Source organism: Hevea brasiliensis, chromosome 13, assembly GCF_030052815.1.
Source record: "Hevea brasiliensis isolate MT/VB/25A 57/8 chromosome 13, ASM3005281v1, whole genome shotgun sequence".
Taxonomy (NCBI): domain Eukaryota; kingdom Viridiplantae; phylum Streptophyta; class Magnoliopsida; order Malpighiales; family Euphorbiaceae; genus Hevea; species Hevea brasiliensis.
The window spans coordinates 89,604,492-89,631,343 of record NC_079505.1 but is presented as its reverse complement, the minus strand read 5'-3'; the positions used below and the strand labels follow the sequence as shown (position 1 = coordinate 89,631,343).

General features: G+C 33.6%; 3 protein-coding genes across 6 annotated transcripts; 1 reads left to right on the top strand and 2 right to left on the bottom strand.

Annotated features, from left to right (window-relative positions):
• Positions 1-543: 543 nt before the first annotated feature.
• Positions 544-8,169, bottom strand: LOC110641944 (uncharacterized). Of its 2 annotated transcripts, XM_021793844.2 has the most exons (8): positions 7,484-8,166; positions 6,475-6,687; positions 6,198-6,341; positions 2,340-2,459; positions 2,176-2,262; positions 1,624-1,803; positions 1,259-1,527; positions 544-773 (listed from the first exon to the last, which is right to left on the bottom strand). In XM_021793844.2, coding segments are annotated over exons 1-8 (1,398 nt in total). In that variant the 5' UTR covers positions 7,868-8,166; the 3' UTR covers positions 544-772. The 2 variants fall into 2 exon arrangements, with proteins under 2 accessions (XP_021649536.2, XP_021649535.2); XM_021793843.2 differs by having other exon boundaries at positions 1,259-1,803; positions 7,484-8,169.
• A 2,250-nt stretch (positions 8,170-10,419) lies between these two features.
• Positions 10,420-13,398, bottom strand: LOC110641971 (transcription factor bHLH122). Of its 3 annotated transcripts, XM_021793880.2 has the most exons (7): positions 13,035-13,396; positions 12,117-12,823; positions 11,466-11,776; positions 11,221-11,391; positions 11,074-11,139; positions 10,895-10,963; positions 10,420-10,768 (listed from the first exon to the last, which is right to left on the bottom strand). In XM_021793880.2, exons 2-7 carry the CDS (start codon positions 12,724-12,726, stop codon positions 10,703-10,705), a joined length of 1,293 nt encoding a protein of 430 aa, XP_021649572.2. In that variant the 5' UTR covers positions 12,727-12,823; positions 13,035-13,396; the 3' UTR covers positions 10,420-10,702. The 3 variants fall into 3 exon arrangements, with proteins under 3 accessions (XP_021649572.2, XP_021649574.2, XP_021649573.2); XM_021793882.2 differs by having other exon boundaries at positions 10,895-10,960; positions 12,117-13,398; XM_021793881.2 differs by having other exon boundaries at positions 11,469-11,776; positions 12,117-13,394.
• A 5,200-nt stretch (positions 13,399-18,598) lies between these two features.
• On the top strand, positions 18,599-20,110 carry LOC110641947 (DNA damage-repair/toleration protein DRT100). Its single transcript, XM_021793846.2, has one exon. It carries the CDS (start codon positions 18,906-18,908, stop codon positions 19,998-20,000), a length of 1,095 nt encoding a protein of 364 aa, XP_021649538.2. The 5' UTR covers positions 18,599-18,905; the 3' UTR covers positions 20,001-20,110.
• The last annotated feature ends 6,742 nt before the right edge of the window (positions 20,111-26,852 follow it).

Below are 26,852 nucleotides of genomic sequence, written 5' to 3'. Positions count from 1 at the left end.
ACGAGCATTTATTCAATCATACGATGCAAGTGCAACCTTTTATTTCCTTTTTCTAGTATCATTACAGCTTTTGACTTGGACCACGCCAACTCGAAGATAATTGACTTGGCCCAAAGAGTCAATAATCAATATCAATCTCCTCCCAAAAGGGCAACTTATTTGAGGAATGGGAGATTTTGACTAGTTTTAGATATGATTTAAACATGACATTATATAATCCGTATCTAATAATTTGAAAATTAAGTGAACAAGTTATGACTAATGCCCTAGTTAAACCCAGGTTTGAAAAGGCTTATTCATTCAAATTCAGTTCATACTTCTACAGCCATAGCGATATCAGTCATGTGAACCCGGAAATTAAATCAGCCTCCCAAAGAAACAAAATAAAAAAGCAATACCCACTACTTGGATATGATGGTTGATCATGGTGATTTTTTCTGCATCAAAGATCAACTTGTGTCGGATTATATCTGAAATATGATGAATTAACTCAAATTTCACGAGTCGATCCAAAAGTAAAATGGCCATCACCACCATCAAAAGTAAACAAATTTCCACTAGACCATAATTACTAGGGATGATATTACTTTCAAAAATGAAGACTTCGTTCAGACCTAACCATAACATAGTACTGTAGTTCTGCAATTACATGAATTTATCAGCAACATGGCTCTTGAACATAGATGAAGTGGGCTCTACTTAAGTTTTGACAATAGGCATTCGTCTTGAAATTGCTAGATCCTCTACTCAAAATAGATATGTACCACATAAACCTGCCAACAAAAAGAAAAAAGCAGAAACAATAAAATATCCTTTCACATAAACTTCAACCTATCCAAGCATGTGCAGAAACCACATCCACCAACTACTATCAATAATTATCTCATTTGCCCTGGATACGATTAAATGTTGGATGCAGATTTACTACATTGCTGCAATAAGGATTCAATGCTTGACCATGGGAATTCAGGTTTCTAATTTTGTAAGCAAGTCAAATTTTCAAGCCATTGTTACAGCATTCATTCATTGATTTCATGACAGTCATCATTTACTTTTGACCTAAAGCCATTTTCAAACTTATAGAGATATGATATTATGCCAGTTTTTACTTGTCCCAGTGCAATTAAAAATTCTTAATCAAAGGCTCGACTCCAAGGACCTCACTGAAGTATTTCTGTAACTAGTTGATGGAATTTAAAAATTACAACCTTGTTATGGAAAATTAAATATTGAACTGCTAGAGTTTTGAATTACTTACTAGACCCATCTCTTCTTTGGAGTTGCATCAGTAGATGTAGTTTGGATTCGCCTTCTAATCTTCGTAAATTCCCCACTAGTTGACAATTGCTTTGGCCTCAAAGAAGAAAGTTTACTGGACTTCTGATTCATTGATATTTCTGTAAGAGGACTTACTGGTCTAGACTTTGTTTGCTGTTCATTTAATCTTGCCAAAGAACTCAACGTCTTTGATGGTGCTGATGTCTGCTTTGTTGCTGGAGCAAGGTCACTACTTTGAAGAGGGGTCTCCTGAATGGGGACAATATCAGCTTGTTGTTGGTTCAAATGAGAGGAAACCAAAGCTGGCTGGGGAGGGCTATTTGCACTATGATAAATCGAGGTCACCTGATTTTTAATAACTGAAGCTTGCGCCCTGTTCCCAGGAGAAGAGTCTGAATCGGAAGAGGAAGGGCTAGTACTATTGTCCATATCATAAACTATGTTATCCAGCATAAATGGTACTTCCCAACTGTCTGATATAGGCAGAGAGGAAGATGTTCTCCGAAGCCTTGTAAGCTGGACCAACTGCAACAAATTTCATTAATCATATGAGGAATCAGTAAATTGTGACCGTAACTCTCAGAATTACTACTGATCACACGCCAGTTATAATCAGATACATGAAAATCAGATGGATATAAATTATAAATCTATGAATTATTGCGAATGCTCATACATGCCAGTACATTAATCATTATTATTTATGTAAACTAAAAATTTGCAAAGAATTTACACATTTAACTTGTTTCCGGCACAGAACCAATGCTTGACATCTGTTATAAAGATTAAGACAATAAAGCATATGCAAAGCATTAACTCTCATAAGAGGAATTTTCACTGTTTCAAACTTGTTCTCCAAATTCAACAGAAACAATGCTGTTAACACCAATTTCTCACCTTTTGTTCCAACACCATCGAGTCCTTCCTAAGTTTCGAAATCATTGTGTTCTTCCTGCGAATAATATCTTCCAACTCTGCAGTTCTCTATTATCAAGGGGAAATTGTATTTAAATAAATTAAACAGAAAATTTGATGAGTATAAAACATAACTACAGTAATACCTTTGAGCCTGCCATATTAGTTGACTGAAGAGTTGAAATCAGCTCCTTTATGGTGGCATCCTTCTCATCACACTCTCTCTTGAGATTGAAGATATCTTGGTCAATTGCAGATGTGTTCATCTGTAATAGATACACCTCATGACTTTAACAGAAATTCAAACCTGATACAATAGAGAGTATTCGATTCTAAGGTGAACTTAGTTCACCATAACCATAGAGATAAAAAGTAGGAACCACTTGTGGATTTGTTTTTACCAGCTCTTATGGATTCCAATAACCAATATACCCATCCCCAATGGGTATACTGCAATCAACTCATAAAACCATTTTCCAGTACACTAAGATGTAAATGATATAGAATTAACCAAGAAGCTATAAAAATGCACAATAACAAAAAATTTATGCACAGTGTAAGCAACCTAACCTGGCAGCAATCAGGTATCTCCCAATCTAAACAGCTGCTTGGGATTCTAAGATAAAATAAGGGACCAAAATCATATAGTTTCCTAGCAACATGTACATCTATAATATGCCTAAACCGCTAAACAATAGATATCTATTTGGAAATGCAGGATCTCTCCTACGTCATGTACTATTTGAAGCCAAAAGCAACTTGCTTCACATCTGGCGGGCTGCTTACTGCTTAGACACCTTGACTAGGAGAACATAGCACAAAAGAGACCTTAGATGCTTCAAGCTCTACTGTAGCATCCACAACTTCTGTATCTGCACTGGACTGGACATGTCAATCATTTGCTTATCTGTCTACTCTTGTATTTACATTTTAGTTGGATACTAGACAAGTTGGATCCGATGCTTTCCATCACAACCATTGAACTAGTTTCTTTTAGCCCCTGTTCTCAAAATCATTGACCATGCTTCACAGATGCCCTCAAGCTCTACTGTAGCATCCACAATTTCTTTATGTGCACTGGACTGGACATGTCAATTGTTTGCTACATCTTTCTGCTCTCGTATTTACATTTTAGTCATATACCAGTTGGATCTGATGTGTTTCCATCACAACCTTTGAACTAGTTTCTTTTAACCCCTGTTCTTAAAATCATTGACCATGCTTCATAGCGGACAGCTAAATTTGACTGAGCAAGGCAAGCTAAGTTTGACAGAATAAGGCACCAAGCACAACACATCCAACCAGAACCAGCACTGTATCGCATCTTTTCATGCAACAAAATGATCCTAATAATAGACAGTAGATGAATGGCCAACTTGTAGAATATTATAGAATTACTCGTTGACTTCATTGTGATAGACTATGTCTTCTACTTGAAGGAACGGAAGCATGTAAATGGTTAGATTAGAGCATTGAATTTCAAAATTTTTTTCTAGAGTTTCATGCATCTTGCCACATTCATTATGTGTCTAATTAATTTCAATACTCAATTGCATATTAGAACACTTTTAATATGTATTAGGATCTATGTTTGCCATTTAATATTTTTGAATCAACAAATTAATTCAATTGAACCCTAATTTGAAAGAAGAATATGTGCACTAACCTTTTGATGCACTAGTGATGTAATTACCACCTTTAGGAAGCACCTAGGACCCCAAATGTTGTCACTCTAGCTTTTACACACCAAGATCACCAATGGGCAGCCCCCAATTTGCTTCTCAAGCCTTTGTCAACCAATTATAAATTGGGTTCTTACCTTTAAAGAGGTTGTAGATGTGTATAGGACACTAGAACTAATTCCTAGCAATTTTAATTCAAAGGAATTTGGGCAATTTTCTTTGAATTGATAAGAAAAGAAGAAGAGGAGAGGGAGTGGTAAAAGTGGTGGCAACTTTGAGACAAAGAAGAGTGAGTTGTTTCTTCTTTTCTTTTCCCTTTTATAATTAGGTCATCACTTAAACCTATTGCCACATGTCATCACCACATTACATCTTATTTTTAATTGACTTAATCACATTAAATCAAGTGTCAAAACTAGATTTAATCTTAACTTTGATCAACTTGCATGATAGGAAGACAAATGGCAAACTTATATAATGTCATGTGTTACCATCTCTTGGTGCCACATGTCACTCTGTGAAATGACTAAATTACCCTTATGTTGTAATTTTGAGTTCTCAACCCAAAATCATTATTTCTCTTTTTCTAATCAATTTATATCAAATATAAATCAATTAATTAATCTCCATTAATTAATTTCTCACAATTAGATTCATATTTAAACACTTTAAATATAAATTTAACTTATACTATACATCCAATAACCTAAATTTGGTTTCAAGCCATGCTAGGGACCTTGCAATCTTATTGTAAATCAAACATATTTAATTAATCAATTAAACTCTTTAATTAATCAATTAAATCACATTTTACTTGGTGATTAACTTATGTATGTGTGTGACTTACTAGGCTCATCACTAATTGGCAATGAGATATGATATTAACTCTTAATATCATCATAACTCTTTCTTACCATAAATGATTTCTTTAAATCATTTTAGGCATCTCATAGACAATGGTTGACACCGAGCATAGCGTGTCATGGCCACCCAATCAGTAACAAGGAATACCTTTAAATGAACCTATAATCATATGTTACCATGCACTAGAATCTCTCTATTACAAAATTCCAATTCGATCTGGAGTCATGGTTTATGTCAAACCCCATTTGCTATGAATATTATGTTCTCTTTTAACTCTAGTTCTTCATTAATTAGATTTTCTTGTCGGAAACTCTTTTCTAACTAAATCTGTCTGTCCTAGCTAAGAACTTGAAACATCAAGAACAATTGAATGAACGTAGGACTTTATCCCTATTTACTTAGGATAACAGATTCCATCTTGATCAATACCTACCTCCATATATAACTAGTAGAAGCCAACACATGCCCATATACCCATACACAGTACAAGTATGAAAGCAGTATCAAACTCAAACCACCTATATACAAGATAACTGTGTTATCTCAGGTCTAAAAACTATATGCACTGATATGATATATGACAATGCATTGACAAGAGTAAACTCCATGTGCTTGTCATATGCGTCACTGGTTCGGCCTACTTATTATGTATAAGTGCCTATCATGTTTGTTATATGACATGAAACTCACCATTCCATCTTGTTTATATCTCATATAAATACATTGGAAACAAACATGATTACAATCTTTTTGGATAAATCATGTCCTTATTATGAAGTATCCTCGATTGTGAACTAATTTATGATACTTTGTGCTAGAAATACCGTCACTCATATTCTTAACAATTTAATAATAGAATTTCTAATAAAATATTAATGGATCTTTTCTATTACACATAAATACATTATGTAAACGGAAAAGTGAAATTGCCTTTTATTAATAAAATATGTACAAGATACATACTAAACGATATGCTCTAGAGCATACTACTAACACTACTTACCAGAAATAAGAACTCTAAAACCATATTCTATCTTTGTGACTTGTGAAAGAATGTTTGTACCTATTTAATTGAACAGCTTGATATCAGACAACATTAGGTTCATCAGTCCTAACATAGTGAGGCCATATAGTTTGGATGATACACTCTTTGCCTTGAAGGCTGAAGCAAAAAAACATAAAAGTTTGGGCAGTTTAATTTTGCTTTGCTACGATAAAAAAACGATTAACAGTGAATAGAAAGTCACATAGAGGAGGAAAAAAGAATGCACATTTAGAAACTCCAGAACAAGCAACTTCTCATTTGGAGTTCAAAAGATTGACTATAGAACTGATTTATGAGGTGAACTCTTCCATGAAAAGTTCAGTTTTGATCATGTCTTATCAATCATCTATGTGAATTATATAACTAACGAAGAACCTATGCAAGGTAACTATAACATCTGTATATTTCAAAACCTGGATATCTGCTGTTGATGTAACACTTGAAGCCCAATCTGACAAATCTGACATGCGCCGTTCCTCTTGTTCCACATCATTTAGTAAAGGCATCTTATACTGCAACACTTCATCCCCTCTGGAAATTTTAACATCAGAGTTGCCCTTGTACAAGACAATAAAATATGGGAAATAAATTTTAGTATTTGAATGCAGATTCCAGGTTCCAACTCTAAGCTTATCATTACTGAACATTAAATAAGACTCAAACTTACAATTTACATAGTATGAGCCTCACCATGAAGCCGGCAAAAAGGTTTTGGTGATGATCACAATGCCAACAACCGCAGTCAACAAATTTAATGTTATTGCAGCCAAAAGCATCACTAGATGGTGATTTTACGTTCTTGTTTAATGATGCATTGGCTTCAACTCCTGCACGGTTCTTAATGCTACTCACCTGCTCGCATAGGTCGTCTAGCTTCTGTTGCATTCTTGATAGCACCTGATCCTAAAAACAACAAAGCTAAAAGGAGTTATATTCACTGTTATCTCATTGAGGCTTCTTATGACAATGAATTTTTGTACATTTTGGATCCATTTTTGTTACCTTACAATCCACCCTCGCAAACATGCACTAAATTATAGACAATATAATACTTGTAACTTTGTCTTTAACAGAAGCCCCACATACAAAGCAGCAATTATTGAGATAAACCCTAGTAATTATGTGTTTATGTTAAACTTGTTGACTGACATTAATCAGAACATCATAATCAAATCTGCAACCATTTTAAAAATTGAGAAGTTAGAGAGCAAAAAATGTATTTGAAATCAGAATATTCAAATCCCTGATGAAGAAATTCAATCATAAAATTAGCATCAGAGAAAGTCTCATTAGCGAAGAAAGACGTTTAATTGCAATACGTTCAGCTGATAAAAATTAGATAAAATAAAAGAAATCCAAATTGATTTTTATTGTCTGTTGGGCAAAATCATACATCAAATATATGATTCAGAGTATTATAAGATTAAGTCATTAATAATGTAAATCCCAATAGTGATTGCATATATGAACGCATAAGCAGATAATTACTTCTAATTTATCATAACTACTGCCACTTTAAGAGGGTAAGCATCCATCAGGGCATCAAATAAGCTATTAACTCGAAATAAATGAAGCAAAAGCAAACTATCAACCAAAACTGAAAATATGAAAGATACCCATTTGTCTAAACCAATTCTACGGACTAATTAATGGGAATAAATTGCAAACCCATTGATGAAATTAATGTACAATCACTAACCCTAAGCTCCACGGATTTTTTGAGCTGCAAAATGAGCCTATTCTTTTTAGACTCCGCAACAGCGACGCCGATCACGGCTACAATGAGGAACCTTTGCATTGGACTAAGCAGCTCCCAGGCAAGTATTTGCTCTCGGCTCAAGCCACCCCCAATTGCTTTAGCCGAGCTGGCTTCCTCCGCATTAAGAATCCTTCCCTGGAGAGAGACCCAAGCAAGCCGTCGAGCCGAGGGGACTGGGCGGCTAGGAATGAAGTGACTGGAAAGGCGGCGAGAGGCCGGGGAGGGGATGGGAGAAAAAGGGGAGAGAGAGACTAAAGAAGGAGGAGGAGGCAGCAGGTGAAACGAGCCGGAGCTAGAGCCGAGGTGGGGGTCTGCTTCATCCATGGCGAGAAGAGAGAAGGAGGAGGAGCGTGATTGCAGGGATTGCTATATTGAATTTTTTGGAAGGTGCATTAAAATTGTTTCCAAGTTTTGAATGATATTTTTGTGTAAATTCAAACCTTTGGCATGAGAGGGAAAACTAAAACCATGGAAGGAGAACGTTACTCGGAGTTGGATATTTGACACGTGTCTATCCTTTTTCTCTTTTTGGATCCATTCTTTGTCTTCTACTGGTTAGTATTTTTCAAGATTTCCTTCCCAGATTTGAATTCGAAATTAGGAATTATTGCTTGAATGAATACTTGATTTGCTTATGCATAGTTTTTTTTTTTGTTTTTTTAAGAGGCAAATGAATAGGATATACAACTGATTTCCTTATTAATGACCATCTAGAAAATCGTATTAAATGGCTCTGTTAAATAGTCAAATAACACAATTAAATAATCGAATGGTTAAATAATTTACCAGTCAATTATTTGAGGATTTAGATATACAATTCAATGTTATATCATTATAAGATACCTAATATTATAAAAATAAGAATAGCAAATATTAAATACATGTTTAAATACATATTAACATAATTTATTAAAATTAATTGAGTAATTAAACTTATTGTCACAAATTAAATAATTATAATAAAAACAAAAATATAAATTCGATGAACCTGTTATGTAATATTACAATTCAATGAACATATAATATAATTAATTATGTAAATATATTTTTATTATACAATAAAATAATTAATTGTATTTTATAAAAATAAAATATTACAGTTTTTTAAACTAAAAATGAAATTATAGTTATCTTAAATTTTTAAATCATGGTGAAATGAGATTCAAATTGAAAGTTGGAGAAATGAGATTCACTAATAATTCATCGATCTACAATTTCTGAACTCATCTGGGTTCTACAGTGTCTCTGGGTGTCCGTCGTCTCGTTGCGCCTTCTCTAGAAGCTCAAGCTTGGCTGATGCATGATTACGTTGGACTCCCATGTTCTAGATTTGGCTTTGTGTATTTATGGTTATTTCTTATCTGTTATTCAAAAAAAAACCAAAAAAAAATAAATTTATGCGGGTCAATCTAATATTTAAAAAACAAATAATGAAAATTAAAAAAAAAAAGAATTTAAATATAAAAAAAAATTTATCACTAATATGAATTTTAATTTAAGAAAAAAATTCTTCCCGTTGCGTTTATGCTGGGCGGAATTCCTTGCCAAAACGACATAAAATTGGCGAAGATATCCCTGTCTGTGTCCGCAAAATGAATGTGCGTGCGGTGTGAAGATGAAGGAAGCCAAAGGTAGTGCCTTCCGCTGTGAGGATAAGTATGAGCTTGCGGAAGATAGAGTTTCCTTTGGGGAGCAAGAAAGGACTATGGCATTTAGGGATGCGTTGCTGAGGTCATCAATGACACGGCACTCACTTTCTTTTTACATATTGGGCCCAACTAGACCGTGACTCATCCCTTGCATCCAGCTGTCACCATCTATCAACTCAACGTTCAGCAATCATCATTAATTATTTAATAAATTTTACAATATAATTTTTTTTTATTTTACAAATTTTAATTTTTACTTTGTTAAAAAATAAGAGGAAATATGAAAAATATAAATTTTAATTATATAATATAATTAATTTTTTATCATTCTAAATAATTTATTTAAATAATTATTCAATTCTAATTATAAAAAAATACATACTATAGTTTTAATTATATAAAAATTATTATTTTTATTAAAAATAATTAAAAAAAACAAAATTTTATTATAAAAGAAAATAATAGAAAGCTATTTAAACTTGTTTCTAAAATTTTGATTAGATTTTGAAAAATTAAAAATTAATTTTTTTTTATTTTTTCCATTTAGAACATTAGTTTATATGTATATAAATTTCATTTTTTTAATTTAACAAAAATATCAAAATTTTCTATAAATGAACAACGCTATATATTTTATTTTTTTCTTTTATAAAATATTATTTTCTGCCAAACATTTTATTATTTGCTTTAGAAGAGGAATCTCCAATATCCCACCCTCAATTTATCCATTTTGGGAACTTTATAAGAGAGTGCAACCACCGGAGATGATGCTGTTGAATGATTCGGAATGAAGAGGTTGATCAAAAGCGTGCAAAATTAACCTAGCGGGTAATATAACAAAGGAGAATGGGGAATCAATCCATCATTTTTAGTGGCAATGAAGAAGTACTCAACTGCCACTTAACTAAAAACCCACTTTCTCATAACGGGATTGAAAACAGAACACAGCTGAAACAAAATGGAAAGGCCAAATGGGGCAAGAAAACACTATGTTTTTTTGACACTGACCCAACTACAAGACAAAACAAACATAAACGAGTGGAGCAGCTCATTTTAAGCAGATCAGATCAACCTATGTCAAAAGAGAGCAAGTAGCCCCCACGTGGCTACATCCACAATGGACAAGGACAAGACAACCATTGAAACCACCTTTTCTTTACTTCAGCGTGGAAAGATGTAAAGTGCACAACTTTTCTTTTACACAAAAGATAGCGAAGGAAAGAAACGTGCAAACCAAATCTCTATTGTCTGTTTCCATAAAACGCATAAGCTCACCTTAAGTTGGTTAAGCTCGATAACTTGATAGAAACACATTTAATTTATAACATACAACCAAAGCTACCGCTGTACCCCTATTCTTTTCTATTTCGCAATAGGTTTGAGTTGGCTATTACATATCTCTGTGTTTTTTTAGTACAAAACATAAGCCAGCTTGTATTTTACACCATCTACTTATGCAAATTCTTACTAAATAATCTATACATATAACCAAGTCATTCTTGGGCATCTGCTAGGGCGGCGGCTGCTGCTGCTGCTTGCTTGTGCACGTACACTTTTCACGAATATCTGATAGTGTCTGAAAGAACCCAAAAGAAAAAAGAACAAAGAAAATGAAGCAATAATGCATGCAAGTGAAGAAGACTCATTGTAATTTGCAGCGCCTTTGATGGGTTTTTGTTTCAAAGATTTCTTGGTAACATACCTCGACCTGTCTTTGAAGGTCTTTAATGTAGTCAACAGCCAAATCCAACATGTCTGCTGTGTTTGTCTGCTGAAAATTGAGAAAGATTTCAGTTTACACATCAACTATTAGATATGTACATATATATATATATATATATATATGGAAGGAAGAAATTTAATTTCAATTGAACATTCTACCTTATCCATGTTAGGTACAAGATCTTGTAGTTTCCTCATTCGTTCACTAATTCGAGTTCTTCTCACCTACGCATAATCCGCATGGATATGATATATAAGCAACTATAAGAAATCTTAAAGAAATGATCGTTGGCGAAGAGTCCTTACCCGCTCTGCAATGCTCCTGGGATGAGTGGCACATCCACGCTTAGCCCGAATCTTGCAAGGCACAGAATCATGCAATTGCAGAAACTTTTCAATGGCAGAGATTTCAGCGGAGGTTTTTGGCAAACTCAAGTGATGAGCCAACATGGGAGGGTGATTTCTCGAATCTCCGCTCTGTTCAGTAACAAGAATTACAAGAACTTCTTCTTTATATGAATAAATAAATAACACACGGATCAAGGACGTGCTACCAGAGTTTCGAATGCATTTAGGCCAGAAAGAGTCCTATCATCATCTGTTAGTGTTTTTACACCAGCACCAGGAGAGATGGCACTTGTATCATCCCAAGAACCGATTGGGAAACCTGTGACATAATTGTTGCTGCGAGTTTCACCAAAACCACTATTCTCAGGGCTATTTTTTCCAATGTTTTTGTTCCCAATTTCAGCAATTGGACTCATTCGCCCTGAAGAATGAGGTGGCGGCCTACTAGCTGCAGAATAAGATGTTTCTCTATTACCTGCTCCAAAATCTCCCATTCCTCTCAATACAGCATAGCCTACCAATCGCCAAAACTTAAAATTCTCAACAGGCAATAACTAGAAAGTTCACTCTCATCTTATTGGCATTTAGAACCACAAAATCAAACAACTTGGCCTATTATACACTATAATAATTTTTTAAGCTCCACTTGCCTGTTCTAATCATTGGTTATTAAGAAAAATACAAGGAATTTAAACATAATTTAATACACCAAATATCTATAAACAACACAAGTTGTTAAGGAAAAATTAAAGCATTGGTTGATTGGTTAGTTCATATAAGCCATTTGAAAAGCATACGAGGAAACTGAAAAAGAAAACATGAAATTTATCGAACTGAAAAGAACAACAATATACCATTATCCATTTCGACATTTATGTTGGAGAAAAGTCCTGCAGGTGAGCTACAGTGACGAACAAGACTCGAATTACTGCCTCTAGTAGTACTCTTCATCTGTGGCAACCGCTCCATTCCCACCATCCTATAATCCACACCAGAACCTGAATTCTTATCTGGTAACGGTGGTCTTGATTGGTTTTGATAAAAACTCCGTGAAGAGGAGGAATAATTGCTCTGTTGCCGCAGCAGCTGCTGCTGATGTTGTTGTTGATGCAACCTCGCATCATTATTATTCACTGAAGCCATAAGCTGAGCTTGCTGATTAACTTGTGCCACTGCTTCTCTCACTGGAGAATCTTGCTTAATTACTCCGAAGTTTTGGTTTGACATGTTCTCTGTTTTGCCACCAGAATTGGCCAGAAATCTTGCGAAAATTCTTTCTGTTTCAGGGCTTGTTGGCCTATTAAGGAACTCTTCGCAGAGTTCCCTGTCTAGGAAACCACAAAAATACGAGCCTGGCGCAGATTGGTACCTCGTCAAGCCAGAGTTCATTTGTTTCTGGTGATGTTGTTGGTGTTGTTGATGATCATGAAGGAAATGATGGTGATGTTGAAGATCGGATTCCATTTTCTTCTCCGTTCTTGATTAAAACTTCGAAAATAAAATATCCAGTCTTGCTATTTCGATCAGATCAACGAAAAATGTAGGGAAATCAAGAAGCTATCTGCCAGACCAAATCCATGTGATCCAAAAGGGTCAACAATACAGGAATTTATTAATACAAAACAAGAATAACTATCAAATCTGGCAACTAGACACTTAGATAATTCTTGAATTTGAAACCACCCAACTGAAGAAGATAATATTTACAAAAAATAAACCACTGGCAAAAGCAGAATATATCAGACTAGGACACAGAACAAGATCAGAACAACCATAAAAAGCGGCAAAACCAATCTCTCTCCAAGCCTTCTCCCCTCAAAGATGCTGCAAAGAGTGGCGTTGTTGATGCTAGTGAGCAAGGCAAGAAAGTAAACAATAATTCCAAAAAATAAATAAAGAACACACTTTAATAGTAAAAACCATTTTCCTTTCCTCTTAAGAGTTGAGGCAGAGGCCATTAATTAGAGCAGCGCAGTTGGCATCATTTATCCACTAATTTGGTTGACCTTGATGCCCTCGTGAAGATGAGGTTTATTACAAGAGTGACATGGCTTGGGAGAGAATCAGAGAACTCGTATATGGGTATATCACATGCGAGGTAACACGAGGAAAGAGCACCAAGTACTCGTTGTTTTTGGATTTTGATAAATAGAGCACCCACCTCCAAAAATGACCCTAGTGTCTAGACCTGGTGAAGGGCAGATATGGATGGGATTATGGGTTTAAATCAATAGTTTTAATTTAAAGTTTAGAGGATTGAAATTAATTCTTTAGGACTCTGATTTTGATTTTGATTTTAATTTATTTTATTAAATTAAATGATTAATTATTTTTTATTTTTTAATAAAAAATAATTAATTATATTTAAAATTAAACTGTCTAGATCAAAATTTAATTATATAATATATTGAGAATACTAAATTTTATTTTTCTCAATGACTAATTTCTTTTGATATTAATTTTAATTTATTCAATTTTAATCAATTACAACATATTACAATTTTATTTTATTTTTTTACTTTGATGCAATCTAATTTCAGTTAGTTTTATTTCCAAATCCACCCTTGGCCAAATCCCCTTGGTAACCTCCACTATGAGACAATTTTTATTTTTTGTGCCCTTCTCCAAAAGAAGCAGCTGCGCTGCTTTTTGTTGGCAACGCACCCTAACATTGCTTATTAATTTAATTATAAGAATTCTTTTATTAATTAAAACACTAATATCTTAATTTTAATTAAATTAAATCTCATCATCATGTATTAAAAATGACATGGATACATATGATAAGTTTGAGACGTAATGTTATTTTCTTAATTGATGATTAAAAGAAAAATAATGAAAAGAATAATATCAAAATTATTAATTTAATTACATCCATAAACGGTTTAATTATTTTTTTCCTAAAAAAATGTTGTTTAATTGTTTGAGATGAAGGTTTTCTGTTGCCCATCATGACACCTAGACAAAAATACAACAAATGTCATAATGGATACTTGAAGTCAATTGTCATATTATTCAACATGTTCTTTCGAGGAATTATTAGGTATATAAAGTATTTATACTCTCATATTTGTAAAGTATACGAGATTCATTATTTTAAATTAAAGAATTAATAATTTTTATTTTTATAAAAAATATTATTTTTTGCATATAAAATTTTAAATTAAAATCTATTGATATGTTCCTCGTAATTTGATCTTAATATAGTTTTCGACAAAGGTATTGCTTGAGGCCTATTATTTATTATAGATGATATTATTTGATCTCGCACTGCATGAGTATTATTACATTAAGGGTGGTTAAGAGATTTTTTTTTGAATTAAACTAAAAAATTAGATCATAAGTTAAAAGTTTTTAAAGTGATAGGTATGACATATTTAAGTAATATGAGACTATTTATGTGACTTTATTCTATTTTATAATCAATATTTTAATACTATATTATATTTTTAAAATCAATTCAAAAATTAATTTATGAGTTAAAAATTTGTAAAGAGTATATAAATGTAATAGATATTAAATATTTATATATTTATAAAGATTTAATTAAAAAATTATTTAAAATAAAAAAAGAGAATTTATATAATTGAGAAATTTTTTACATGTTTAAATGCCAATGGATTATTGATGGTTAGTGTCGTATTGGAACACGTAAACGCGACTGCAACTTAGATAAACCCGGGTTTAGGATCTTGATTTGAAATAATCATTAATTAAATGGCTAAACGACGAACTCTGATCGAGTCAGTGGAGTATATTGGATCCAAAGTTGCATTCATTCAGTGAAATGTGACAAATACGGGCCCACCAAAAAGGAATAGTCAGTGCGCATTGATGTGAACGATGTCGTTTTCTTAGGTTTTCTGTCCTAAGAACAATGGCGGCCCTCCATCATGTTCGGAGAAATTGCAATAAAATTATTAAGCAAATATTTCGACCGTCCACGTAACCATTTTAAACAGGAGTTGTGCGAACCGTATCGTAGATGGACACGCTCCGGTTTAGACCGAAATCAATTATACTTCGATTTAAGTATAATCGATTCAAATTGAATTAAAATTTAAATTGGAAGGATTTTAATTAATTTAATTTAATTTTTAATTAAAAATTAAAATGTTTTTACTTTTTTAATTCAATTTTATTTTTACACTTATTTGGGTTTTTTTTTTTTTGAAATTTAATTGGGTTAATTATTATGAAATGAAATGATAAGAAATTTAGTATGAGTTTGAAATAGTGTGAAAATGATGTAAAAGATTCCGGAAAAAAGAAATGAAATAAAATGGAGGAATAATGGTGGGGGAGATATGGAAGGCTACTTCCTGCCCAACTGGGGGCCAAATGTCATTACAGGAATAGATTCTTCTCCAAAAATGCCAAAGCCAACAAATTCATAATATTTTCCTCTTTTGGTATCAAAATGATTGAAATCTGAGTGATTCTACTTTCACATTGCCTCTCCATCCTACTCGCTACTGCTTGCTAGCCCCCACTTCCTTCCTTCACTGGAATGTTTTAAGGTTTTGTTTTCCATTACCACTTTTTCTTTATTGATAATACCTTTTTAATAACATATATTTAATTATAATGCTATAACAAAATAGATTTTAATTGATTTATTACAAATAAAATCCAAATTCGAAACTTTATAGGGGGAATTTCTACATCATTTGAAGTATACTACCATTTATAAAATGGGCCCTTCCTTGTTGAAGTTGGCACTTGGAAAGTTTTCAAGAAAGCTAGTGGCCCATTAGAACGTAGTGGGCTTCCAAGTCCAGGAAATGAGTTATGGTCTTGTAATTGTTCTTCCCGGTCCTTAATTTGGAGATCTTGTGGTTGTGGGTAGCTTTGCTTGAATTGCATTGAAGGTTGTATAAATATTTACGCATGACATTTAACCATAGGAAAGGATGCCATTTCATCGCCAAGAAAAAAAAGGAGGAAATATATATATATATTTTTTTAAATAAAGGGTGGTTGTTTATATTAATATTAGATACCTCAATTTATTTTGGCTTTGGGATCAAGATCATAAGAATTTGAAAATCAGCAAAGAAATAGTATTTGGGCTCAACGGATCTTAATTGCATCCACAACAAGGCCATCACTGTTTCAATCCATTTGAGGCTGAAGCAGAGAAAAAGATGACTTTCAAGTGAATATGACCCTAAGATCGGAGTAATTATACAATGAATTGGTGATTTTATGTAAGAATAAAAAGGTTGTATGAAGCAGTTAAAAACAAAATTATATGAAATCACAAATCACTATAAAATTAACACATAAGTAGATATAGTTATTAAACTTAAAAAAAATAATATAATAATTATATTTTGTGAAACTCATATATATATATATATATATATATATATATATATATATATATATGAGTTTCACAAAATATAATTATTATATTATTAATTTTTATCAAATTATCATTTAATTTAAATTATGTATATAAAATCATAGTTCCTGGTGAATGTGCAATAATTTTTGGGATAAGTTGTGTTGTCAGAAGAATATATTTAAGTCCATGACCAAAAACCCAAATCATATACTATTTCCTGCAAGTGGTGGCTTAGAAAGAATTTGCTCCACAAATTTCACAAACTTTCTGTACGTGTAATTTATATATGGTTTCTTACATGTAGCTGTGAGTTAATTTGCATGAAGACTGAAGAAAAAAAGGGGCAGTGGGCGGTGGCTTTCCTCATTCAGAGCCATGTCTCAAGCAAAGTGCATGTGCATGCATAATTCTACTAAGTATATCTGGCTCTGGCTCAACATGGGATCTTTTTCTTGATCATCTATCCAGAATTCCTGTTGTTGATTCCCCCAGACACTGCCTGTATTTTCTAAAAAAAGAAAAAAAAATCCTAATCATCATCAAACATTGCTATTATCTTAACTGATTGCTGGAATTTTAGTATAAATTGTGTTCAAGATTATTTTATTGGTAATCCTCATCGAGAAAAGGTTTGGGGGTTTTTTGTTTTTTTGTGGGGGTGGGGGAGAGGGGAGGGTGCTGGGTGAGGATTCCATTATTGTGCTTGTAGTCGGCAAAATAGAAGAAGGGACAATGAAAACACATGATAGGGCAAAACCTCATCTCACATCATTCATAATCTATATACATTGTGATTTAGAGATTAAAAAAAAATTGCTTTTCAGAATTTTTTTTTTATCATAAACAAGGATTATTATTATTTTGATGCACTTCTATGTCTAAAACATATAAATTAATTTTTAATATTTATAATTAACATATTTAAAAATTATTTTCTTAATAATACAATAACTAATAATGCATTTTTTTCTTTATTGTTTGGACCCTCTTGCACATGTAGCACTTGCTTGCTTATCTCCAATCATGTAAACTATAAATATATGTCAAGTTGTACGTGACACTTTCTTTTATATGTTCATACAAACTACACGAAATAAGATAAATATTTATTTATTTATGCTTTAAATTTAATAAATATTTATGTATAAAAAATATATTAAAAATATAAAATTATTTTTAATATCATCTATATATTTGAGTTTTAATTTGAGAGTTTTTTTTTTACATTAAATTTAACATCTACAATTTCAAAATTGAATTAGTACTACTCAAAGTAGAAACAATGTGAAGAAATTATTCTGAATATTACTATTGGGCTATGATGAGGTAACTATTTTGTTCAAGATCTACAGCTTTGAAGTTGGTTTGAAATCTCCATAACATGGACAAGTGACTGGTTGTCCTCTATTGATTTCAAAATCTGAATATGCCCCACTTACATGATCTTCATCTTTAGTGGTCCAGTTTCAGCAGTACTGTAAAGATAGGGCAGATGACTCTGAATGATGCAGATCGATCCAGTACTCTTTTTAACTAACACCAATGGTTAAGATTAGCTTTGCACATTAATTATGGGTGTGGTGTAAGTTTTTACCATAATGACATTTCATGGACACAGAACCTGGTGTAAGAATTTTAATAACTTGTTACTACTTGAAGAAGCTGTTAATAATCGAGTGTCTTCCAATAGAGGAAGTTATAGGTGTGTTTCAATGAAACTTTTAAACGTAATTATGGGATTAATCCCCTCTTTCCTGGATGTCCAAGATAACAAATAATGGACCAGAAAAAGCCACGTTGTGAACTACATCGCCCATGACTGTCTCACCTCACACAGCTAGCAAGCTGAGCTTATCCTTTCCCCATGTTGAATTGTTTATGTGTTCACACTGAATTATTAGATTCAGCTCCCCGAGCCCCTCATTCCTATCCTGTAATTGCAATGACAAGCTATATATGTATGGTAACCGAAAAGTTAATTGCAGTGGAGACTCACAATTTCACTCATACGTCCTTGTATCTTATCTTTATAAGTTGTTCAACCATCAATTCTATGAGATAGATAAACAAACCTGTAATTATCCAGGACCATCATTTTGGGGAAGCGGCAGAGCTTCGGAACTTAGGGGCAAATCCGTCACGAAAGAATGCATATATATACCACGACAACGTTGTCAGGTCCTGCACATGTTTCACATCTCACCTGAGCTTAAACTCTCGGTCAACTCTATTTCGTCACTCATTGTAGAGACAGAAACCTTCCGTAGAAAGAGAGAGAAACTACACAAAAACCATGGCCGCATTCTTATATATTACGTTAATGGTGTTTTTAGCCACTGTTTACACTGTTAATAGCTGCCCACCGTCGGACCGCGCTGCTCTGCTGGCCTTCAAAGCAGCACTCCACGAGCCTTATTTGGGCATCTTCAATTCTTGGACCGGCACCGACTGCTGTTATAAGTGGTATGGCGTCAGTTGCGACCCAGAGACCCATCGGGTCGCAGATTTAAACCTCCGAGGTGAGTCCGAAGATCCCATCTTTCGAAAAGCTGGCAGGTCCGGTTATATGACTGGTACAATCTCTACTTCCATCTGCAAGCTAGAGCGCCTCTCGAGTCTTATAATTGCAGATTGGAAAGGGATATCCGGGGAGATCCCGCTGTGCATCACTTCACTTCCATTTCTAAGGATTCTTGATTTGATTGGGAATCGGCTCTCTGGTGATCTTCCTGCTGATATAGGGCGATTACAAAGATTAACTGTGCTGAACGTCGCCGATAATCTTATATCCGGTGAGATCCCGCGTTCTTTGACGAATCTCTCCAGCATGATGCACCTGGATTTGCGTAGCAACCGAATCTCGGGCCCACTTCCTGTAAACTTCGGGCGTCTCAGAATGTTGAGCCGTGCTTTGCTTAGCCACAATTATATTAGCGGGTCAATACCCAGTTCTATTTCGAATATTTACCGTCTTGCCGATTTGGATCTTTCGTTGAACAGACTATCGGGCACTATACCTCCTTCTCTGGGTAGAATGGCCGTATTAGCGACACTAAATCTGGACGTTAACAAGCTTTCAGGGGTTATACCAGCAAGCTTGTTCAATTCGGGTATTAGCAATTTGAATCTAAGCAAGAACGCATTTGAAGGATATTTACCGGATGTTTTCAGCGTGAGATCCTACTTTACGGTTCTTGATTTATCGTATAATGGTTTTCGGGGGCCAATACCAAAATCTTTATCAGCAGCATCGTATATAGGGCACTTGGATCTGAGTCACAACCACCTATGCGGGAAAATTCCGGCAGGTGCTCCGTTCGATCATCTTGAAGCGTCATCGTTTGCTTATAATGATTGCCTTTGCGGAAAACCGCTTAGAGCTTGCTGAATAATGCATCAGCCGAGACGATGTGAGATTTGGTAATTTGTTTGTAGTAATATGTAACAGTAAAAGGGTTTGTGTATCTACGTTGCTATGAAAATTAAACGTTTTATGCACGTAATTTTGCATGGTTTCAACAACTGGTAAATTGGTGCAAAGCATAAAGCAAAATCAGTGAGAATGCGTGAATAATTGATAAAAGAATATTACAAATGTTATATATCCTAATGAATCGAGTCGGGCAACTGTGTGTTTATGGATGTTGAACAAGGTGACGATTTAATGGCAGAGGGATATGAAAAACAAGCAAACAAACAGTGCATGTGAAGCATTAGCGAGATAAGGACTATACATGGTTTTGCATTAAAGAAGAGGGTCCAACGGTGCAGTAAATCATTTTTGGACCGATGCCAAAGAGCCTATATTTAATTCTTTTTATGATAGAGAATAAGGATTTTTTGAATTAATATTCAGTATTAACTACTATATGTAGTGTTTATTGTAATTATTCCTTTATGAATCTTTCAAATCATATGATATTGAAGTAATAGCCTGGCAATTACATTGCTGGATACAAAGTTTGAGATATATCAAATTACGGATTAAGTAGGATCCCTTCTTGCCATGGCCCTAATGCTTGTATAAGGTAGCGCAGAGTATCGCAATTAGCACATAAACATTGGCTTAACTATCAAGCTGTCAAATTGAGGAAAGCCATTAAAAGAGCAAGAGTTGTAAAAGCAGCTCGCTTCATATCTGAATAACACTTTTAAGTTGCAAGTACCCTTTTGTTTCTTTCAAAATACAGGAATAAATATATCATAACGAAATCATATATATTACATCCGATATATTAATGAGCCCAGCCACTCACAGGCCCATATTGTTTGCCTTGGGAGATTCTGTTCCTACTGTGCGAATTTGTGTAGTCTGGGCCTTTTGGCCCATTAACTAAGCCAAAAATTATTATTTTCCTACCCTATGTTATTAATTTTCAGTAGTATTATTTTCACTCATAATTAACTATCTGATAATTAAAACATAAATGGAAAATTTTACTGCTAATTTTATTATCATTAAATTAAATCTCATTAATTACTTATACTTTGCTTACTGCTAACTTCAATATCATTTTTTTTCCCTTTTTCACTTCCTAATTTTTCATGCTTTTCATTTTTCTTTATCTTATAAATTTGAGCATCATATAAATTAAATTAAAAACTTAAATGAACTGATTTTATTTAATTATTACGACTTAGTTACTTTTATAACTTAGCTTAATTCAATTGATTTTTAAAGTTAATAAATCGAATTAATCAAACTGACTGAATTGTGTATAATTTTATATTTTGTATATTAAAAAATTACAAAATTGAGTCCAATAAAATTATTTGATAGTTTATTTAGTTTTATTTGATTAATAAATCTGATTCATTCTTTCAAAAATTTTAATTTATTCAATTTTATTAAATTTTAAATTGAATAAACCACGCCTAATAAAAATTTATACAATTGTGAAAACTTTTTTTTTTCCCTTGTGAAGAATACATTTGAAGGAGAGAGAGAACTAGGAAGTGTTACAGCTAAATGTATCATTTATTTTTTTTTATACTAGGACGTGAGTGACCAGGTCACACTTGATATTGAAAAATTAATTAGAAGGGAGATCAAGAGCTTGCATCCTTTATCAGATCAGTACTGCATATACAGAGTTCCTCGGCAACTCCTCGAGTTAAATGAAAAACTCTATACCCCTCGAGCCCTCTTCATTATGGCAATAATGAATTTCAAGCAATGTAAGAGCATAAAAAAGGTACCTGCTTGATTTTCCAAAGAGAAACCTGGTAAGCTTGTTGGTGTCCATTAAGCTACTGAGACATGAATGAGATTGTTATGCAGAAACCAATCAACATCACAGAGAGGAGTTTTGTGAAGATGATGTTGACAAATGCGGCTTTCTTAATTGAGTACTTTCTTAAAAAGACTAGCTAGATGCGGATCGTATATTCAAAAAACAATGAATTACAAACAATATAAGATTTGACATATTGATGTTCTATTCTTATTCCTTGAGTATTTATTGAATTTATCTGGGGTTGAACTTTCCATTACTAAGTTGGTCCAGTGCTTTTTAATTCGTGAAGTTGGATGTCAATATATTTAGAGGCAAAGTAACTCGAAGGAGAAGAGCTTTCAAGTGCAGCAGGAAGCTGTTGAACCAGCAGGTGGTGGAGGCTCTTAAGAAAATAAGCCCCCAAAAAACTAGTTAAGAAGGGAAATAGTGCCCAAGATACATTATCCATATCCCAAGCCTTAAAAATTAGGAGCGATTTAGGAAGAAAATTTCTCTATTTATTGTAAGAGAGAGTTGTTTAGCCGAAGAGAATTTAAAAGTCATTAATTATACTGTAAAATGGTTATTTTCCACAGATATCTCACGATAAGTTAATAATAAATTAACATTTAAATTATGATAACAATTATCCATCCTTACTTCTAATAAATAAATTCAGGTTCAGATAATAAAATAAATATTTAAACATCACACTTAACTACTCACTTTCGTGTAGTTAGGTCCCTTCCTGGGACCAGGGACGACCCACGCCCATGGTGAGAGGCCTTGGCCCCAATTTTTTTTCTTTGTAAAATTTGCAATTATATAAAAAAAAAAAAAGTTTTACTAATTTTTATATTTAAATTGTTAAAAGTTTTAATTTTAGTGGTTAGTTTTATTAATGTCTCTAAAAATTGTCCTATAAATTTGAGAATAATAATTTTATCATATTTAATATTTAAAATTAATTTTACTATTAATTATAAAAATAAATTAACTAATAAACCTAAAAATTTATTTTTTAGCATAAATAGTTGTATTTATTTATTTTATTAATATAAAATGAAAATTTTTAGTTATTATTTATTATAATAATTATAAATTATTATTTTAAAATAATAATTAATTTAAAATTATCTCTCTACATACTTAAACTCTTAAAACTTAAATTTAGTTGATTTATGATATTGACAGTTTTAATGTTGTGTTTGATTTTCAAGTTATTGAACAATAAAATCAATGATCATACGATATAGTTACTTATTCTTATTTTAGTTTTAGATATTCATTAAAAATACATACATCAAAATTGATGACATTTATTAATTGAAAATAAATTTCTTTCTCACTACTTGTTATTATATATATTAAAAAAATTATTGAAAATTTAATATGAATTCATTTATAGATGATTTTTATGATATAAAAGAAATGCCACTCCTGTGTATTAGGGGCCTTTATTCTTTGTCTTAGTGGAGGCTGATCTTTATGGGCGAATTTGTTGTGTAGTATGGCCTTAAGAATTTGTCAGAAACCATCAGAATTGCAACATCGACTGACAGGGTCTGTAATTGTAAAAGCCAATCTCGATCACCCACTGTAAGTCTGTAATTGTTACAGAGCTCCACCAAGCTGATTTCAATTTTGAGGTTGGTTAGAGCTAGAGGAACCCAACAGAATTGGAAAGGGTACTTAGGAATTTCATAATAATATGACTCTGATGAACTAAGGTGTAAAATGATTCAGATGGAAAAAATGAATTTAATAATTATTAGATTAAATATTTATATTAAAAAATATATAAAATTAATTAAAATATATAAATTTATATATGAATATTTAATTTAATAATTAAGGAGCTCAAATACTCAGTAGCCACACCCCTATGCTAATACAATGGTTTTGTCGATAAAAAAAAAAATTGCTTTTCTAATGTAAATTTGTAATGCAATTACGGGTTCAATTAATAATGCAGGTGATGTACAAGCAATAAAATACAAAGTCTATGATAAAAAAATAGAATAAAAAATCAAGTCATTGAAAAAAAAAAAAAGACCAAGTCAACTAGTCAAATCAAGAAATACTGTGAATGAAAATTAAATATTGGCCGGTCGAGTGATGATTTTTCTTTTTAAATTTGGTTCAAACAATAATGCTGTCAATTTAATGACAACGATCTAATATTATTATTAATTAAAATTCATTAATAATGATAAAATTGGTCAATGAATCTAGTAAAGATATTTTAATAAATTTTAGTTTAATAATATTTATGAATTGATTGTACAGTTTTAATTTTAAATTTTAAATTAAATAAATAAAAAATATTTCTAAAATATTAGCAAATTTCAACTAACATGCAATCCAAACCAACCCCACCTGCTGATGCCTCTAAAAATCTCATTTTTGAATCCAATTGTATATATATATATATTTCTCCTATTAGATTTTACCCAACTTAATCAGAGTTTAAAGGGCATATAGATTTTATATGTAGATTTCTCATTTATCAATATCATAGGTTTTTTTTTTTTAATTATTGATAAGAGAGTTATGAAATGTCATATTAATTAGGACCCATTAAAATTTCCAAGAAAATGTGTGAAGTCCTTTTCTTAGTACCCAACTTGTAGAATATTTTTATCTATTGGAAAAAAAAAACTTGTAGAATATATATATATATATATTTTTATTATTTTTTTTTTTGTGCAGGAAACACATTTCCAATAAAATAAGATCGTTACAAAAACTAAACGTACGTAATATGAAATGATTGAAAGACTTTTATAATGAGGTAGGGTCACGCGCTTTCTTAAATGCTTAAAATGAGAGCAGAGATTGTAGATAATTTCTGGATGTGGCATCTGGATCTGCCCAGCCCTCACAAAACTCATCCGTCCCACCGACACATAGCTCATCAATTATTCACCGAGAGTTACAATATGGAGAGCGCGGGACAACACTGCTCATGGCTGATCCTCAGCCAACAACCTCCCAAACAGGTCCTTCACCAACTACAGATTCTACCAGTGGCACTACAGGCCCTACAGGGCCTCCTCAAGACCCCCATGTTGAAATTCCTGATGATGAACCAATTCTAGACTTTGGGCTACCAGGCGCTCCACAACAGGCCAGGCCCAGTTCAGGCCCATGGTTCACCTTGGATGATGTTCCCCCATCAAGATGGAGAGACCGTCTTGCAGAATTTAAAGCTTGGCTTGATGTCCAAATGCTCCGGGAAGGTGCTGACTCCCATGCTATACTCAGAGAATTCATCTCTCGAACTGTTGGCACATTACAAGACTGGTTTTCCTCCATTGGAGAATATCAGAAAGCTCAATTTTGCCACCTGACTCCCTTACAAGCAATCAACGCTCTCTTTGCTGAATTTCTGGGAGATGCATCCTTATACAGCAAGCAGTTAAGACAAGAGTTCTTTGATATGCGCTGCTGTTCTTTGAAAAGATCAGACATTGAGAAACACTACCAGCGCATGACTCAACGTTATTATCTGCTTAATGGTTACAATGATGTCAACCTCCGGCATACCTATATTGCCTCCCTGCCAGAAGCATTACAACCAGAACTCCATAGAAGTATTGCTACTACCAGAAGAGCGATGAATGCCATCACCATAGGAGAAATCCATCAAATGACTCTGGCTTGTCTGGATAAAATGTGCGAACAACAGAAGCTGTTCAAAGATATCATTGACAACAGCAAAGCTTTGAAGAATGTATGCCAGAAGTCTCACCTTGCCATTAAATGCAAGGAAAAGAATTGTGAATGCAAGACAAAGAAGAAAGCACATTACAAGAAGCATCCTTCTGGATTCAAACCCCCTTTCAAGCAAAAGAAAGGAAGGAGGTCAGTCAGATACTTTCGAAAGAAAAGGACGGGTACAAAGAAGTCTGAAAGGTGTTATATCTGTGGCAATCGAGGTCATTATGCCAAGAACTGCCCAAGAAACCCTAATAAGGCAGTTAAGCTGTTACAACACATACAGCAGGCCTCTCACATCTCCCTGGAACATGATGATGTTGAATCCCTGTTCTCTGAACAGGATGAGCCTGATGAAGACACAGTCTTTGCCCTTGGAGTAGACACTGGATCAGAAGAAGATTACTCATTCACCTCAGAAGAATCCAGTTCAGACACTGAAGCCCATTATCCGTCTTACCTGGCCCAACATATCCAATCCTCCCAATCCACCTATGGCCCAGACACTATTCCAATTCCTTTAGTCCCGATCCATATTCTTCCCAGTAAGTATGAACGGCCCATTAGTGTCATTGGCTTCCTGGATACCGGGGCTCACAAAAGCATGATGAACCCAGCCATCTTACCCTCAGAATACTGGGTCCCTCATGAAGAATACTTTAAGGCTGCAGATGGAAACGTTTTCAAAACTAGCCTTATCACTAAGCACCCAATTGGAATCCAGTTCTTCCCCACTTGTATCCTTTGGACTAGGGTCATCGGGTCGGATCTTCCTGACAAGGATCTATTGATAGGCTTTGACTTGTACCAACAGGCGAAGCATTTGAAGATCCTCCCCACAGGATTGAAATATAAGAGGAGCTTTCAGCCATTTACTTCTGTCCCAAGGTTATATTCTCTGGCTGATGCCTCAGCTGAGTTCCAAGAACACAAGGAGCTGCTCTTGCGGTCCTGTGCTGATTCCCATGCACATTTTCATCATCACCATCCCCTGTGGCAGAATTCGGATTTCTTTGTCAGTCTTCCGTTTAAGCTTAATGAAGATATCAATCCGACAAAGGCATCACACCCGGGGATGAACCCTACAGACTTGGCTCTAGCCCAAGAAGAGTGCAAACAGCTCCTCCAGCAAGGTCTCATAGAACCCACATCTTCTCAGTGGGCCTGCCAGGCCTTTTATGTTGAAAAAAGATCTGAGCGATTAAGAGGAAAGAAACGGCTTGTCATTGACTACAAGCCCCTCAACCACTTCCTTCAAGATGACAAATTCCCGTTACCAAAGCCTGAGGCCTTGTTCACTCAAC

What these genes read in the sequence shown, in the direction of transcription:
- LOC110641944 (XM_021793843.2), bottom strand. Translation starts at nt 7,867, where the DNA reads ATGGATGAAGCAGACCCCCACCTCGGCTCTAGCTCCGGCTCGTTTCAC. An exon ending in ACCTTTTTGCCGGCTTCATG is followed by an intron (nt 6,342 to 6,474) that starts GTGAGGCTCATA and finishes GTCTTGTACAAG; the next exon opens with GGCAACTCTGATGTTAAAAT. An exon ending in CATCAACAGCAGATATCCAG is followed by an intron (nt 2,460 to 6,197) that starts GTTTTGAAATAT and finishes TATCTATTACAG; the next exon opens with ATGAACACATCTGCAATTGA.
- LOC110641971 (XM_021793880.2), bottom strand. Translation starts at nt 12,726, where the DNA reads ATGGAATCCGATCTTCAACATCACCATCATTTCCTTCATGATCATCAA. An exon ending in CCAGGAGCATTGCAGAGCGG is followed by an intron (nt 11,140 to 11,220) that starts GTAAGGACTCTT and finishes GATTATGCGTAG; the next exon opens with GTGAGAAGAACTCGAATTAG. An exon ending in TTGTACCTAACATGGATAAG is followed by an intron (nt 10,964 to 11,073) that starts GTAGAATGTTCA and finishes CTCAATTTTCAG; the next exon opens with CAGACAAACACAGCAGACAT.
- LOC110641947 (XM_021793846.2), top strand. Translation starts at nt 18,906, where the DNA reads ATGGCCGCATTCTTATATATTACGTTAATGGTGTTTTTAGCCACTGTT.